General features: G+C 39.3%; 1 protein-coding gene across 1 annotated transcript; it reads left to right on the forward strand.

Moving 5' to 3' along the window:
• The first annotated feature begins 755 nt into the window (after positions 1 to 755).
• cunh15orf61 (chromosome unknown C15orf61 homolog) lies at positions 756 to 1,889 on the forward strand. The gene is made up of 2 exons (XM_072385223.1): positions 756 to 1,482; positions 1,585 to 1,889. The coding sequence occupies exons 1-2, from the start codon at positions 1,140 to 1,142 to the stop codon at positions 1,710 to 1,712; spliced, it is 471 nt and encodes a 156-aa protein (XP_072241324.1). The 5' UTR covers positions 756 to 1,139; the 3' UTR covers positions 1,713 to 1,889.
• The last annotated feature ends 16,122 nt before the right edge of the window (positions 1,890 to 18,011 follow it).

The raw sequence follows: 18,011 nt of genomic DNA on the forward strand, positions 1-18,011 counted from the left end.
TTCAGACCAGGGCCTTAAGATTTGGAATTGGTTCAGATGGTGTTGAAGGTTAAAAGCAGAGCCTTTGACTGGGTTTCACAGCTTCTCTTACACCCCTCAACATCCAGAGAAAGTGGCTTATCGCATTGAATTGATTTTCAGATCATTTAATCATTTACATTTGTGCATTCATACATGATTAGACCAAACAGTGTGATAACGTCACCTATAGATCCTGTAGGCGGGATATCAGTTTGTATAAAGAGTTGTTGCAGCTACACCAATCACCTTGAAAATTACAGATGTGTAATGGCTCAAACAAAGAATAGAATCAGGCTGAACAACTTCTGGTTTAATCAACAGGCTTGGGTGACTTTAAGACATCTGTTTTTGGAATAGATCTACAGCAGAACATTGAACCTCCTTTTATTTGAAGGAGCATTTGTCTTGGTCAAGGAACTAACGAACTAAAACCATTGGGTCTCTGTAGATTAAATGTTTAAAAGGCTTTATTGTTGTAGTATCGGATGATTTTGAAAAAAAGGAGACAAACTCTTTGCTCCAAAACCTGACAAGATTGTGTTTGTATGCAATGTATGTTAGATTGAAAGACGTGAATAAGTCAAATAATTTTTGTTCAATAGAAGGTGTGCAGATTGAAAGGCTTCCGCAGAACTCAGGACTCATCTTCAGTGAAAAGGTGAGAAGCTGCATAAATATAGTCCACGTGGTATAACTTATTGTTGGAGAGGAACTACTGTCCGCGCTGTGTTTCTAACCGGATGACTTCAGACGAAGTACCAGGTTCGATCAACAAACACCTCAGATTACACAAGTGAACCAAATGTGCTGTTTTCATGGGTCTCAGTCGGGGAAAATAAATTGTTTTTAAGGGCGACGTGTTTATCCAGACAAGTCATTTTATGCCGCGGGATATCTTCAGAAAATCTAGCGGAATAGTTCTTCTTGAGCTAGTTTGCTAACCTTAGCCGAGCTACAATAGCCCCCTGTCAGCTCCTTGGGTAAAGTGTCCTTTGATTTGTGGCATGAGCTGATGGGATAACGCTAGTTTCAGCCCTGGTCCAGTGATCTGTATGCGGACCAGAGGCTGTGAAACGTACGGGTGACGAGTTTGATTCCTTCTGCTTGTCGCAGAAGTCATGAAGGAGCTTTTGAGGAGGATGCATAGCATCTTTTTAAAGATTGCTCTGTTTCCGAGCACGTTTGGCAGGACTTGTCCGCGTCCGGCGGCCTCAGAGGTGTTAACCTGCCACTTGTTGCAGCGAAAACTCCCACCGTGGACTTCCTTCTGTGTCCGCTACAGCTCCGTCCACAATGACCAGTTCGGACTGTCCAACTTCAACTGGGGAGTTCAGGGATCCAACTACCAAATACTGAGAACAGGCTGCTTCCCGTTTGTGAAATACCACTGCACCAAAGCACCTCCACAAAACCTGGACTTTGAAGACAAATTTTTCACCGTGTTGAAATGTATTAATCTGGGTCAGTATTTTCGATTTAAAACACATCTGTAAGAGGCAGTTGATTGTTTAAGGTTTTTAATGATTTAAACATCACGGATAGCTCATGATCAGTGTGTTGCAGGTATCCCTTGTTTGGCCTACGGCTTTGGGTGCTGGATGGTGGTGGGAGCTGCAGAAACTGTACAGACGAGTGTTGGACCTGTCACGGTCTATTTTGCCTACAAAGAAGAAGAAGGAGCACAGTACTAAAGAAAGAAAAGGGACTGCTGCCAGTGGGTTTTAAAGAGACCATTGTCTGCCAAGCTGCTGTATTTGCAACATTACTCTTTGTGTTGTTCAACCGGAGCACATTGAGAAGTGTGCCACCCCTATCTGACTGCATAGTTAATGTGTGTTAAATTATTAAATATTTAAAGTTGAACTAAAGGAGTTTGGTGTGCGTGTCATTACTTTAACACACGCAGCTGTAACTGTTTATGGACGACTAACTTTCCCCTAAAAAATTGATGTCATGTTTAGGATTTTCCATGAAAAGAGACTTACTGACATGGCAACCTTAAATGATGCCGAGTTGTTGTGTAAGTATAGGTTATGCAGTCAGCATTGAGCTGTGCAAAGTAACAATGTACCGTGCACAGTAATCAGTCAGCTTCTCACGATCGCTTCATAGAAGAAGATTATGAAAATCTTAAAAAATTCACGGAAAACATTCACGTTAATGTTGGGAGTCTTGATCAAATTGTGTTAAGATTGATGGGGCACTGTCGTGTCTTTGGCTTCATTTTTGTGACAAATACAGGAATCTAAATGACCCCTGCTTATTTATTTAAAGTTGAATTAGCGATCACCCTCCATTGAACAGATAATCAATAATGTTAAAGAAAAACAGTGGCAGGACAGGTCTGATAAAATAGCTTTTAATTACCAAAATGTGGCCTTTGTAGGGAGACATGTACATCCCTTCCTTCAGGCCCTCCCTGGCCTTTGATTTCTGGTAATGTGCGTTGCTGACAGGGCAGGCTTCCCTCTGCTGCAGAGTTCTGCTCCCTCTGAGAGGCAGGTTGACAAACTGCCATATTGATTTCTCCCCTCAGCATCTCCTGCTAATAGCATTTATCAGCGACCCCAATTTTCAGGCCTTGGCCTCTTCATTTTTTAGCACAATGAAACTGAACGAATAATTTCTTGTTGTACATGGAAATCAATGCACCTTTTGACCTTCTGTGCAGATGAAAGCTACATTATCCACTGACATGCTGCTCACGAGTGTCCTGTTTTCTGAAACTTGCTTGTCGTATACATGAGTATTTAACTAAACCATTACTGGCCTAACCTCGCTCATACCGCTATCAGCCGCTCATATTAAAGGGAAAATAGTTTTTCTCTGAAGAAGCAGGTTGTTTAATTACTGGACCTAAGCTACTGAATGTACGGTAACATGCAAAGCTCTTCAACTGCACTTAAAAGAGAGTTTTTAATGTAAGCAACTTCGCTGAGTCCAAATTGTCTAAACTTCATGCAAAATACATGTGCAAAATCCTCTTAAACAGCGTGATGACACCAGACTATCTCTTTAATCATGCTAATTGCCTTGAACAAGAAACATTTAGACACACTTGCAGAAAACTGATCCTTGGTATCAGACTGCACTTTAAATCCCCCTTCTTTCATTTCCATCCTTTCATCAGGGCTGAAAGTGTGCATGGGGAATGCTCAGGCAACCATGTCTTAATTACTCATTGACCCTTTGACCCATGAGCTGCATTGATAGCACCTTACAGACTGACACAATTGCATGGGGTTGCAACTGACTGTAGCTTTGTCTGCGGCTATTAAAGGATGATGTGAAATCCAAACTGTGGAGCATGTGAGTACGTTGTATTTGTTTTCAGGGCTTCACCTCTGAGTCACTTTAAACTGCAGGGGAGGGCACCCCTTCAGCTCGGGCATAGGCTTAGCATTACATAATGAACTTTAGTCACTGCCTCTGCAGGTCTAGGGTATCCGGACTGCAAATGGAATTCTGTAAATTAACAAAATGTGTCTGCATTTACGGCTAGATTGATGCTTTTTAATAGCCTGGTCCTGTATTGAAGTGTCTAAATTACCCAGCACACATCTAATGTGGTAATGAGCAAACAATTAATGCCAGTTTGGCACGTTTAATTGCATGCCGGAGCTGGTAATAAGTTTTGTCAAGGTGAAATCTTTAAATACTTGTACTATTTAGAGTTTAGGTAAGTAAAGCAAAACAAGTGCTGAAATTGAGTGTGTTGTTGCTCTAAATTGTTAATGTTCAACAGTGAAATTGCTAATCAACTTACATAGACTTGTAATTATCTTGTAATTAGCTAATAATTTCTCAGTTTTATCAGTTAAAAAAAAAGAAGAAAGGAATCGAACAAACTATGTTCATTTCCTTGAAATAGCTTTGTGAATCAATTATTTAGCAGGAAAGTCACACCAGCATTTTCTCTGTCATAGAGATGTATGGCTTGGCAGAAACAATTATTGTGGGAACAACCCCTGCAGCTAATGCTGGTAAGGTTATCATTCTAAACCCTGCAGATTGGCCACCAGCATCATCTCCACACTTGCACCACGAGCAGCGGGGGTACCTGAGCCATCACTCAGATCACTTTGTAAGGATCATGCTGGAATTAGATCTTGATGCCGACGCGTCAGACAACACTGTCACAATATTTGCTGTGAATTGGCACTTTTTGAATCATAATGTGACGACTGAAATGCAAAACTCATTACTTATCATCGGGAGATGTCTTCATTTGTAGACACGTGCACACTCTGCTCAGCTTTAAAAGGGTGTTGCAATAGAAGCGTTTCAGAATGATTCAAAGAAAAATAGCAGCTGATATTTTCTGACTGCTTGTCAGTAACATTTGAAACGCTGCCTTTTCTTTTTCTTGTGTCAAGTGGATAACCATTAAGAATCTATTATATTATGTTTCTTCACCCCAGGGGTGACAAGGGGCACCATTTTTCTTTCTTTTTTTTTTTTCTCCACGTCCTCTTTCCTATATGTGTGAAGGGGGAGGTGGGAGGGGTGGGTCTATTGAAAGATGATGCCCCCCCCGTGCCAGTGTTGCCAAAGATATTGTATTGTCAGTGGGTGGCTGAAATGTCTGTCAGTCAGTTCTGGCTTTTCTTATTCAAAGACACCTCCAGCTGACATTGAGAGTAAGCTGCAACTTATAAACAAATAAGGAAGAAAGACAATCTCTTTGGGATTGATTGTACTATTTAGGTTCTGGTTATAGTTTATTATGTCATTGTCTTTGCATATACTGTGTTAAGTCAATGGCCTTAAGCTTGTGCACTTATCTTTAAACCTTTTTTTTCTCCTTCGATTGAGTTGATTATTATTTTGCTTTTCTTTCTTCTTGGTGATGTTATACCACATTCCCTTCATACTTAATGCTTACTCTGTTGACATTAAGGGAGAAATGGATTCTAATAGTTTTTTTTTTTTGTGGTGGAATGAAATGAACTATCCATTTTTATTATATATTATGCAGTATTTAAAGTTTCAGCTCATTAAAAAACAGACGCCCTCCACACCCCTCCAGGCTGTCTTTTACCCCCCACCAGCATGCAGTCAGGCTCCTCTAGCCACGGGCTCTGCTTGATCTGTTTTTCCGAAGTCAAAATTGAAATATTCAGAAATATTTATTTATTTGTTTATGCATTTCATCTCACTGAAGAATGGCATAATATCTTTGTGGCTTAAGCAAGCGGCATCAGTGGATCAGAAAAAGGGAGCAATGGATGGTTTTGTTTGGTTGATATAATTTCTTGCTATATTGCTTTTCTGTTTCTACCATTCAGTTGCAGATAAAGTTTCATACACGACCTGTTTACAAACAGGTTGTGTACATTTGAAATGAAAACAATGCAGAGAATCTATTATTTAAACCCCAAATTGAATGAAAATAGTCCAAAGATGACACGTAACTGATGTACTCATTTTGAAGTTTGATTCTTCTTGTACTTCCTTTGTTGTATTATTTATTTAATGAGATGCCAAATGTAATAGACTGACGACAAGTCCGGACCGCAGGAGAGCCAGTTTAGCACTCCGGCTTTTACTAAGAAGCTGTTGTAATGTTGTGTGACTTTATCTGTCTGAAACAAGCAAGTCCTACCCCTTAGAAGGCAGTCAGGACAGCAGTGTATGTTGCTCCTCATGAGTGTCAGGGTAGAAAACACTGTGTTCACTGACAGTGGTTTTCGCGAGTGCTGCAGAGCCCATGCAGAGAGTCCTTCACAGACCTGTGAGCGCCTCTTTTATGTTTACCCAATCATGTTACTGCCCTGTTGCCAATCAAGCCATTCAGACCTGAAGCTTTGTTTGAAAAAGTATTGTAAGACCTGAGGCTTTCCTGGAAAAATGTTATCTCCCAGCCTCTGATTCAACGATAAACAGATTTTACTGACAATAACTGACTTTGACTCCATGTTTATCAATATTAGTAAAAAAAAAAAAGAAAAAAAAGAATTAATGCGTCTTGAAAATGTTGATGTGATTGGACGCTCCAACACCTGTATCGCTCCAGGTCATAATTGGTGAACTGGTTTAAGTCTTTTGCAGCTATTCTAGTTCTTTGTCCCCCTTTGACATTTTATTTTCAGCATTTGATGGGTTGTCTTTAATATTGAATATGCATTATTTTATTATTCTAAACCAGTTATACGGTGTAAAACATTTTGCAAAGCAATCCATCTTATTTGGAAACTAGCCTCTCTATCATGTATAAAGGAAAACTGCATATACTTTAATTTAGCACCCTACAGCCCTCTTTTTGTGTTATTCAATCCCCCTGCCTCTTACTTGCACAATAAGCAGATACCTGCACAGCAACTCAATGCTAGATTTGGGATTTATATTAAATACATCGATACTGATGCTGCATACAAACATAGAATTGGAATAAATCAATTTTGCTCTCAGAAATGTTTCGCATGCTTTTTGATGCAACGTGATCTCCAATCTTTCTGCAAATGAGCTGCGGTGCCTTGTAATGGTTTCTGCTCCTCGTGGGAGGCCGGCATCTCAGAAAAGCTGCTGATTGAGGGAGAAATGTAATACAGGTGTAAAGCAGACTTGATAGGGGTCTTACACGAGGGTTATGCATTTTAACAGTGATATACATACTGTTACATATTTATCAAAGAATATGGAATTTGCTGGGTTGACGCTTTCTGGCCTGCAGAGATTTGAAGGTTTCTGCTGGAGTGTTGCTAAATCTCTTGAAGAGGGTGGCTATTATGTTGAATTAATGGGAATTAAAGGTTTAAATTGGTTAAGTAAGCACTTCATTAATCGTGAGTGGATTGCTGCGTGTGAGGGGGTTTATAGAAGGTTAGACCACTAGTGCGAGTAGAATGAAGCATTCTGTGTTAAGAGAGTTGGCTGATGCTTGCTATGAAGAAAAAGACTAAATAAACGATATGATGTAGAGGTGAAATAGTTTGACCTTTTTAACAGACAGGAAACAAACTGTCTATCACAGATTATTTTACTTTTTAATATGAATATATATATATATATACATATATGTGACCATTTCAAAGCTGTGACTGTATTGGATGGTCTTCCTTATCCATATAGCCTTTATTTAACTGTAAATGTAAAGCTTTGCTTTAATTAAGGCTCCCCAGTGAATAGTGAAGCCTTTTTGCAATCTTTAACATTTTCAGATTATGATCTTTGGTCTTCAGTTTAGACATGAAGAGAGGTTCTATAGGAATCCTCACATGACAGGCCTCATGCAGCCGAGGCGGACTAATTGAGGTGTGTTTTTATCTGGGCCTGCTAATGATGATTAGGTTGCTGTAGAAGTTGTATGTCCCCTTAGGCTGAGGAATAGCATGACTTAGGCAACCCTCTGTACTTATTGTCCAACAAAGGGGGAATTCACTTAATGCAGTGCTTCAGAAAAGTGGATAATTGTGGCCAAGATCGATAAATGTAACAGAGCAGAAAATGAACGGTGTGTGTGCGTTTTAGATATCTGCTGGAAATCGAAAGAAGCGAGGTTTTTGTTACTGTGGGGCTTTTGCAGCTAAGTCATCAAATGTGATGGCAAATCTAGCGCATGCATGCAATGTTCATGTAGAAGCAGGTAATGCTGCACATATTTACTGTGTTTTTTTGTGTATGATGGGGGGATAGGTTTGGTTGGATGAGCCACATTGTTCCTGCGCGGCCTAGTGACATCGCTGGAGGGTAGAGAAGGATGGAACCTGAGAGGGGTGACAGTGATAAATAGCCCTTTTAATAACAGCTGCCCCACTTGGCCAGCTAGTCCCAGTCAGTGTCCTCTGTGTATTTATGCCTATGTTTATTTATGCATCCATTGCATGTAGGAAATCACCACCGCAGGGGTACAATCATTCTTTTTTTGTGGTGGGGGTATTGCATCGGTTTAACTTTGGGTGGAGGTAAGTTAACTCATCTTAAATCGAGCCCAAATTCATTTAAACCTGAGGTGGATCCGTTGGTATGTCTGTGCCGAAATATAAATACATTCATGTTGCATAGAGGCCTCTCTTTGATATCCAAGCATAGACCAAAGTTGTGGGAGGACAAAAGACTGGATTTCTCAAACAGACATGTCACACTTAAATAGTCAGAGGGACCTCACAATAGTGTTAAAATCCTTTTGAGATTCACACAGAATTTTTATTTCTGTTATGCATTAATAAACAGACCGGTTTCCAAATCAATTTAATTAGGATTCAGGATTTCTTTCCTCTGATGCTTTACACGGCATTCAATCTGCATGGTTTTTAATTTTTTGGTTCATTGTTGCTGTATGACTGAAGTCACAAACCTTTTGTCTGCTGAAATATGACCTCAGGCCCGGGCCTGTGAATAGGGAGAGGAGAGGCTGTAGATCAGAGATGTCAAAGCCTCTTCCCGGAGGGCACTGCTGGCGCTGTTCTCACTCAAACCAGTTCCCTTTCTTTAATTGGTTCAATTAGTTAAGTATCCATATACATTATTGTGTATGCATTTTTCATGACTCCTCTTAACGCTCTGTTTCAACAGAACAACTTCCGGCTATGATTTGCCATTTGGATGAATGTCAAGGAGACTAAATGATTGCGCTAATTGAGTAATTAAAAGCAGATGTTGGAGCAAAAGCCAACAGCATACACTTTAAACACTTTGCCCTCCAGAAACCCTACACTGTTTTTGACACCCCAGTTATATATGGTTATCCCAGAGGTGCCTCTGTAATAGTTACAGTTTCACCCTTGTGATTATTCAGTTGAAGTCTTTGCTATTGAACAAAAATGGTGTGTTTATGCTATTTTTGACCACGGGAAATGGTCTGGAAAAGAAAAGCCCATCATGCTGCCTAATGGCCAGACTCGGTGATGCACAAATTCAACACAAGCTCTAGACAGGCAAAGCACGATATCTCCGCACTCACCCATCGCTCTTACCCCCCATTGTCTTCTGGTGGGACACTACTGGCCTGTGCAAGACTCTTTGGAGGGAGATGATGTGATGTTGAAGGTAATTAACATTGGAAATGTGCCAGTAATGGGAATCAGTGTGCCATCAAATCGCATAGGAACAGAGTGTATGTTATGGTTTTGACAGCTGTGGTGATCAGAGCAACGCTGGAAGGCTTTACAAAGTGCCGATCAATAAGTAACAATTTTCCTATTAAAGAAAAATTACTTGGAAACTGTTCTAAGATAGCTTTTGGCTCTTTCACGACACGCCACTTACAGAGGAAAAGTCTTGTTGAACGAAGGTTTATGTAATTTAGTCCTTGATTGCATTAGCTTGTTTCTCTCTCTAGTGTTCAACTGCTTTTTTTCTAGTTTTCTTTTCCCTACATTTTTCGTCAAGTATTTCAATGTCACAAAGTCTGCTAATCTGTACTTTTGTCCAAATTCCCAAATCCAATTGAATATATTTGACCATATATACAAACAAATATTTGAAAGCCTTTCATTGGGTTACTAGAATGTACTTTCCTACTATTCCTTTTTCTATTCTGTAAATGCTACAACCGACTTTTGGGCTGCAACATAAAGTGGACACAACCCCTGCAAACCTTTCGGGGCATGCCTAATATCCACACCTTCACAGGTGCAGTCAGTTCATATAAATTTGACATTTAAGCTCATGTAAAACTCAAGGCTGGGGGGATGTGCCATAACAATAACTTAATGAATAATTAAGAATATGTGTTAGTTACAATACAATTTATCTATGATACAACAGGGATTAATATGCTAACACATTTAACCTCTTTTTCTTTACCCTTTGTATGTCAGAAACTAAAGTGATGCCATAATTTCATTTGTTACTGTAATAAAAACAACATTGGGGGTTATTTAGGCCCCCAGAGACTGACCTCTGTATAACAGCATTTTGTGATATAATCCTATTTGTTGAAGTAGTTGTTTCACCTGTAACATCATTTACAGAGTAGATGGTCTTTTAAAAAGCCAAATGTCGTGGCTTAAGATGCTCCAGTAGACACAGTAGAGAGAGCTGGTGACAAATTTTCTTTTAATAAATCCGTAGGCCACTAGCGTAGCTAATGAACTTAGTAATTACTCATCACTGGTTGGGAGAGTTTGGCCTGGGTGAGATGAAAACAGTGGCTGCTGGGAGCCACAGGAACGGCACAACAGGCAACAATCAACACAGTGTCTGTGCAACAATCAATCACAACTGTCAGGCCCTTAACAGTCAGAGTAATTTGCCGGTGTTTTCCAGAAATTACTACACCTTGTAAAATGTAGCTAAGATCACTTTCCCAAACACCTTGCAGCACAATATGTTTAAACCAATGAGATATGTGTCGTTTGATTTATCACACCGCTCTTGGAAAAATTATTATTTTGAGCTAAGAAAGTGTTTTATGGGATCAAGCCTGAAGTCACTTCCACCTACAGTGTACTGCGTTGTTGAATGTTACATTCCTTTGCCCACCGTTTCACTCAGTGTTACAGCTCAGCAACTTTTATTGTTTGTTTTGCTTTGTTTTTTTATTGTATAGTCAATCACACATTTGATGTAGACATTGCATTTTAAGATAAACAAGGCTAGCTATCTATCTATCTATCTATCTATCTATCTATCTATCTATCTATCTATCTATCTATCTATCTATCTATCTATCTATCTATCTATCTATCTATCTATCTATCTATCTATCTATCTATCTATCTATCTATCTATCTATCTATCTATCTATCTATCTATCTATCTATCTATCTATCTATCTATCTATCTATCTATCTATCTATCTATCTATCTTCATATCTATCTTCATATCTATCTTCATGTGTTAGTGAGGGTCTGTGAAACCACACTAACATTTAAATACGAGTCAGAGCAGGATGGTGAATAACACTGGACTATTCACAGATGCTCCTTTCTGCAGAGCTCTAAATCATGTTCCTTAATTCCCAGAGCCACATCTCAATCATACTCCTTGCTAATTTGAGAGTCACCCTCATTTCATTTTAAACGATTCATTTTTGGCAAATTTGTAAATGGCCCCGATGTGTTCTACAATTTAGTCAATTACTGTTTCAGCCGGCAGCACTCCGGGGACCAGGAACACACATCGCCTGGAGGTACCATCTCAATAATTGTTTCAGAAAAGTTGGGAATGGATTGCTAACACTCTGTTCCACTTATTGAAATGTCAATTGGAGCCGAAACCCTTTTACTTCTCCTCTCACTCTTTCTCGGTACAGTATGACTGCATCGCCTTTCCTTCCCTGAATTTCAAACCACTCCAGAAAAATAAAACTGAGTTTGATTTTTCAGCATATTTATTGGCAAAATCCTCCCTTTTCTTCTTCTCAAACAGAGATTGTTTACTATTTGAACAGTTTAGATCAATGTTGCTGTTTGAATGAATCCATGACTGTGCCTTTTCTGTCAGTTGTCAAGTTAATGTAACAGATAACTTGAACTCTACTGTATACTGAAATTGTAATTAATTGTTAATTAGCTGGATGAAATTAAGAGATTATGATCTTAAAATTAGGTCTTAATGGGTACTAATTAAGAGGAGAATCCTTCTTTATGGATCAAAACAATATGACCCAAAGACCCCAATTAATTAAGTTATTATTAGCAATTTTCCCAGCTCCTGTCAAGGCGAATCCATTGTAAAAAATTGAAAAATGTATATTGGTTTGTTTTACCACAAGGTCCCTCACCCATCATGCATTCCAATTAACCTGTGATATGATATTTGTGATCACTGATTAATTAGAACATATAAGACATCTGCATATGATGCACTGCTATATGTTTGTAGCTCCTATCTGATGCCTTTGTCTTTGATTTGTGTTATTTCTGTCATTTACAAGGTATTGTGGGGGTCAAAAGTAAAGATGTCAGTGTTATAAATTTATGTAATTGGCTGCATGTTTCAAATGGCACATTTGGACCAAACATCTCTGGTTGCATTTGCACTGACAAGAAAACTGAAGTGTTGCAGCAGCAAGTGGCAATCCAGTGAAAATCAAGTCCTGCATTGCATATCTGCCCAGTAAATCCTGGGATTCATTTGTGTTGTCTTAGACATAAAGAACTGATGTCTACAAGACCGACTTTTAACTGTTTTACAAGATATTTTTGCAATGGTGTCTTTACAGTTATATCTTATGAACTAGTCACCGTACAGTGACGTCATTTTTAACATAATCATACAGCTGCATCACTGCGGTTCCACTCATGCAAGAAAAGTTTCCAAGTTCTGAAGTTGGAAGTGAAAAAGACCCAAAAATAAGCTGTTCTATTTACTGCAATCCGACGCATTTCCTGTGGCTCAGATATTAGAAAGAGAGGGAATTTCCTCCATTTATCCTGAAGACAGAGAAGGTTGCTGTCGTTGCGTTGTTGCTCCTCTAGAAAGAGGGACTCTAAATGGAAAATGGAAAAGAATAGATTTCTTATCAATTTGATCACTTTAGTAGACTCTAAATTTAACATTTTCTCTATCATTTCTTTTCTATATATCCTAATTATTTATAAATGTTCTAAATTGATGGGTCAGTGTCTTCAGTTAATAGATGATATTTGTTTTTAAAAGTTTAAACTAATGAAAACAAAAATAGCTAATAAGAAAAAATTGTCAAAGCAGCAGCTTACAGCAAACTTCCCCATAAGGTGTAGCCTACAATACAGTCCCTGTTAATAATAAACAGTGAAAGTGTTCGGTTGTACTGAGGATCAGCTGCATCAGTCTGTTCTTATTACTGGATGGGTAAATCTGTAGTTCTGTGTGTAAGACCTTCAGCTCTATTCTATAATTAACTTTTGCCTGTGCCCATCAGCTTCCTTTCCACACTTGATATGTCCATAGTGACTCTTACATGCAGCCAGCTTGCCATTCAGTATGTATTAAGCTGTCAGAGTGGGCTGCTCTCCCAAGCCGCCTGTCTTCACTGAACAACCCAGCCTATTAACTCCTATTGACTGTGACACACATGTCCCTCCAAAATGAGCAGTTCTGTATCGATTTTTCCTGAGCGCTGCTCACTTCCCCCTTTCATGCCGCCACGGGGTGAGATCTTTATTCTGACTGATTGTATATGCTCATCGTATCAGAGTACGGTTGCCATTTCAGACCCATGATTCCTTTTCTGCGCCCCCCCTCGTCCCTCCTGTACACCATGGCTATTTGTATGCAGCCACATCTCAGTGAGACAATTAAAAGCTCTGATTCCCTTGTGTCCTCTGTGACAATGCGGTCAAATAGACCTGCAGACCTTCCACACAGCCCACAGTCTCCCTCCAGGTTGATACAGCTCACAACATGGGGCATAAGACATGACAACCAGCTCCTCTCCCCCTACTAACACACAGTCTCCCAATCAATGGAGCTGAACAGAAGGTTGCCACATCCTCTCAGTGATGCTCTTTCCAACAGCCTCAACAAGAATGAACTCTGTCAGCTTGTATCGACGTCATATCAAGCTCCAGCATTGAGAGAAAAATGATTATCTGCTGGTGAAATCAGTTATTGACATGCTGTGGAATAGCTTCCCTTCCCAGGAGGATTTATTGATACAGTTTATTGCATATAAATATTTATCTAATATGTGTCTGGGATAGATTTGTCAAGTCTAGGTATACAGCGCTTGTGTGTGGTCTGGTGTATGGTTAGTCCATAGAGGGCTATCAGCGCCTTGCTCACGCTCTCTGCCACTCGACCATGACTCTGCCTCTCCTTTGTGTTGAGCTCTGTTTTTACAGGCAGCATGAAATTGCTCTGGCTGTTGTGACTCTGTCTTGAAGTTAATGGTAAAACATGTTGTAATTACATTTTATTGCCTCACACAGTGGAAAAACAAAATGGCTTTACTGCGGCCATCAAATTGTAAATGCATACAGACGTGTCACATGTCACACCAGCAGTGGAAGAGCTACTCAACCCCTCAAGCATGAGTAAAACTAGAAATGTCCTAATGGAATGGTACTCTAAGTAAATACATTTAAAAGTACTGGATTGAAGTTTTTAGTAAATCCTCTGATCAGAAACTTTTCACCATAGAATATATAAATCAACACTGTAGTTTATTTTCACTCAATATAACAAAAACAACCTTTAGACCCTCAGGAATCTACAACTTATACAAAATTAAAAGGAGAATACAGTTTAAATGTGTCCCAATGTCACCTAAAATCTTTTCACACCATAATACGACATGAAAGTGATTAAATTCAAATTCAAAAACATTTTATTATTCTCAAAGAGAAATTATAATGTTGCCGTATGCAATTAACGCATCTTTATTTGTCATAAGCAGTGGTCATAAGAATGACTTCCTGTCAATATTCTTTGTTGCAACAGAGCCGAGGAGGCCTCTGACTGAACACACTCTGTTGTTTCATCACTATGTTGTACAGAGGGTGTGCAGTATTCCTCCATCAGCTCCAGAGCCTTCCCCAACACAGAGCCAGCCTTTTTTTTTATCATTTTTACTCAATTTCCTTGAGTCTATGGTTCTGGTGCTGCCCCCAACAAATGACTACAAAACAAATCATACTCTCTGATATCTTTTGCAAATATTTCCACATTTTCCTTTTCCTGATGACACCCAACTATAATAACAAGTTTTTGCTTCTGACACTTTCACTGTCCTCCATGTTCACTACTTGAGTTGCTTAAAAAAAAGTAAACATGATGTACAAAACTGTGCTCTTAGTAATAAAGAAAATAGCTATGAAAAATGTTAATGGATCAAATCAAGTGCAGCAGGCAAAAAAGTCCAAAACAAATCAATATTTGCTTTTTACACTCTAACCTTTCAGGTCCAACGATTTGTAGGTATTACAGCATCTTGTAAACGTAAGACACTTTCTAACAGCTTTTTTCCGTCTTTTTACGACCAATGGCTAATTCTGTTTAGACCAGGCCTTCGTGCTGCCTATCCAACCTGTTCAGGGGCTCCTTGTTCTTCTTTTTTGTTCTTCCTCTTTTTGTTCTCCTCCTCCAAAACGTTTTCTTCTGCCAGTTTTTCATGCTGAGGCTGTAACGCCACACAATGCAAACGTCTTACTTGTGATAGTGGACGACACTGAATGAATCCTCTTGCACAGCCTCATAAAAAAAAAAAACAGGCAGTTTAGAAAACCATAGATGCACCAAGATGTGGCTTTTCAGTAAGATTTCAGTTTGAGCTCCATATACTCCAATACCAGCCAGGTACAAAAAAAATAAAAATAAGGAAGGAGAGCTTGAAGTGCAGAACTTGAGAAAATCACTTTTTTTTCTATCACTGTACCAGTCATACACCTGACAACTTTTTTTCTTATCAACAGATGCATTTCTGGCTGTGGAATCATGCAAGATAGACATTTTTACTTGGTGCTCACATAATTTGCTCCCATATGTTAAACATGAAAAGGAGGGCGAAATATTTCCATAAACCACCTTGACTCATTTCTTGTAAAACAACTTTCATTCACCAGAGTTCAGAGACTCAGACTACCAAATTTTTACTCTTCTTCTTGTAGCACAATACCATTGTCAGTGCCTCGTTTTCCTCCATCTGTTTAACAGTTTTTGTCAAAATAAGATGGAACAAGTCTAAGCTCCCAAATTTGTCTTTATAGAGTCCGTGAGCTTCCTCTCGTTTTTTTTATCAGACACCAGCTGTTATATTGATTGTCCTTCCGTCTCAAAGCACCTGAACTTGAGGTGACCTACTCTGCTGCTGTTGTGGATGTTATATGAGGGCAGATCACGTCTTTGGAGTTCCAGTCACACAGCTTCATCTTTTAAATTTTTTTTTTGTCTTTTGCCACAGTACACACAGTTTTTACAAAACTTGTTTTACAGCATAGTAAAAGGCTGGAAGGTCAGGACTCAAGAGCCAAAGAAAAGCCAAAAGGAGGATGTTTCCCGATCATGATGTTGTTTGACATCCACCACATATAGTGATATTGTGTGATATTGATTTTTGAAGACAAGCACATGGCAGAGTGACTTTTTCTCTTGGAAGATGCACAACCAGGGCTTCGTGAACATGACAGGCAGTCTCAGGTCAAATACCTCCATTTCCCATCCTCCGCTGTGTCTCTATTACAGTCTGTTGACTCTTTGGCTGACATATTGACCACCTCTCATGCTCGTTACTAAACACTGGAGTGCTTTGCTGTGATTGATACCATGACCACTTTAAGACCTCTCCTGCCTCCCCACCCCCTCCTCTTTGCTCTCCAAATCCTATCTGCAGCTTTAAAGCCATGAGTGGTTTTCATTAATGGTCTCTCCTGTTTATGACGCCATAATTAGAGTTGAGGAAAGGCACCTAACTACCACAGTTCCACAATGCTGAAAAAGTCAATAATGCAAGCCCGACAACTTCTCACACAATTGAGCCCTGTGGAAAATCTATATGCTCTGCTGCTCTTTGTCTTTATGGTTCTGTTTTAGAAGAAGCCCCCAGATTTGTTAGTGTTTTGTCCTCCACTTTTAACTAATCCCACAAAATTGATTATGAACACCAACAGTATCATTTAGCTTCCAGCAGCCTCCACAGGATAGATGCTGCGTGGGATGTTTCCTCTTTGTGCAGCGAACATACAACAGGGTGTCTTTGCCTTATGGTTATTTACCTGCTTTCAAATTTCTTTTGTGCTCGACCTTATGTACATTCAGTGCTTCTGTAAAAGCCCAAACAGGCTGACCGCTGCGCACGGGTTATTTGTGTGAAGGTAGTCATGGGGGATGTTATATTAGATTGCTTTTCCAGAAAATAATTTTTCCAGGCGGTCTGCTGGGTTTTTCTTTGTGCATCTGTCAGGCAGGAATGCATACAGTTACACAGATAAAGTTTGAATACAAATAAATACACGTTTTTTTAATTAATGCAGCAACAAAATATAGGCTAGAGAATACAACTATTAAAACAGTATGCACTGCTGTGGGCTTCCCTGTAGATGATGAAATTAATTTGTTGCTTTACTTACAAGCCAGTTTCAAGGAATTCTTTTTTTTTTATGTGTATGCAAACCTACAGGAACACAGTACTAAATAAAATTTCTATTGTTGTATCTGCTCTCGTTCCACATATTACTTTGTGTGGTCTATTAAAGGGGAACTCCGGTATTTTTAAACCTAGACCTTATTTCTGGCACGAAATACGTTACTCACCAAGAACAGTTTGGCGAAAGTCGGTGTCCTTCGGAAGATATTTAGATAACTCGCGATTGTGTATATCCATACAACGGGAAAGAGCAGGGCATAGAAAATACAGCCTCTAAATATCTAAATAAGGCATTATGAGTGCCTGTGTAGAAATCCCTCCATTAGCTCTCCTGTAGCCGCAAGTAGCCACATAACAGCACCTATGAGCTAACAGAGCAATAGTACGCGTTGTTCATTCATTCTTCTTAGAATATTAGTGAAATAAAGACAGATAATGCCTTATTTAGAGGCTGCATCGTCTAAGCCCCGTTCACCTTGTTATATGGATCGCAAAGTTTCTACATATCTAAGGTCACTTGCTCCGTGACTGAAATAAGGTCTAGGTTTAAAAATACGGGAGTTCCCCTTTAATGCTGAACAGATGGTGTTCCTTTACAGGGATGATGTACCTGGTGTTATTCATTTATAGCCCAACATGACAAAGAATGCCTCAGAGGGCACCACAGAAGAAAAGATTAAAAGTAAACCACATAAACAAATAAACAAACAAAAAAGAGACCAAATCAGATGTATTGCTACTTTTCTTTACGATAATAAACTGGAATGCCTCCATCTACAGCACTGCCCATTGTTTCATCTAGGGGTCCCAGCTGTTATCTGAAGGATGCTTCATGGAATAACGTGAATAGCTGGTGTCACTGTGTTTGAATGCAAAAAGCATCCTTTTGACTGTCAAGATCATCGTAAATTCATCATTTTACGATTTTCACGTCTCCTGCTCACCCTAGAAAAACAATACTGAAGGCCATGTTTTGACAAAAAGATGCAGTAGACAGGGCTGTGTACAAAACAATTTAAGGTTATCTGCTCATTCTCA

The sequence above is a fragment of the Leuresthes tenuis genome, unplaced genomic scaffold, assembly GCF_036924035.1.
Source record: "Leuresthes tenuis unplaced genomic scaffold, fLeuTen1.0.hap1 SCAF_5, whole genome shotgun sequence".
Lineage (NCBI taxonomy): Eukaryota > Metazoa > Chordata > Actinopteri > Atheriniformes > Atherinopsidae > Leuresthes > Leuresthes tenuis.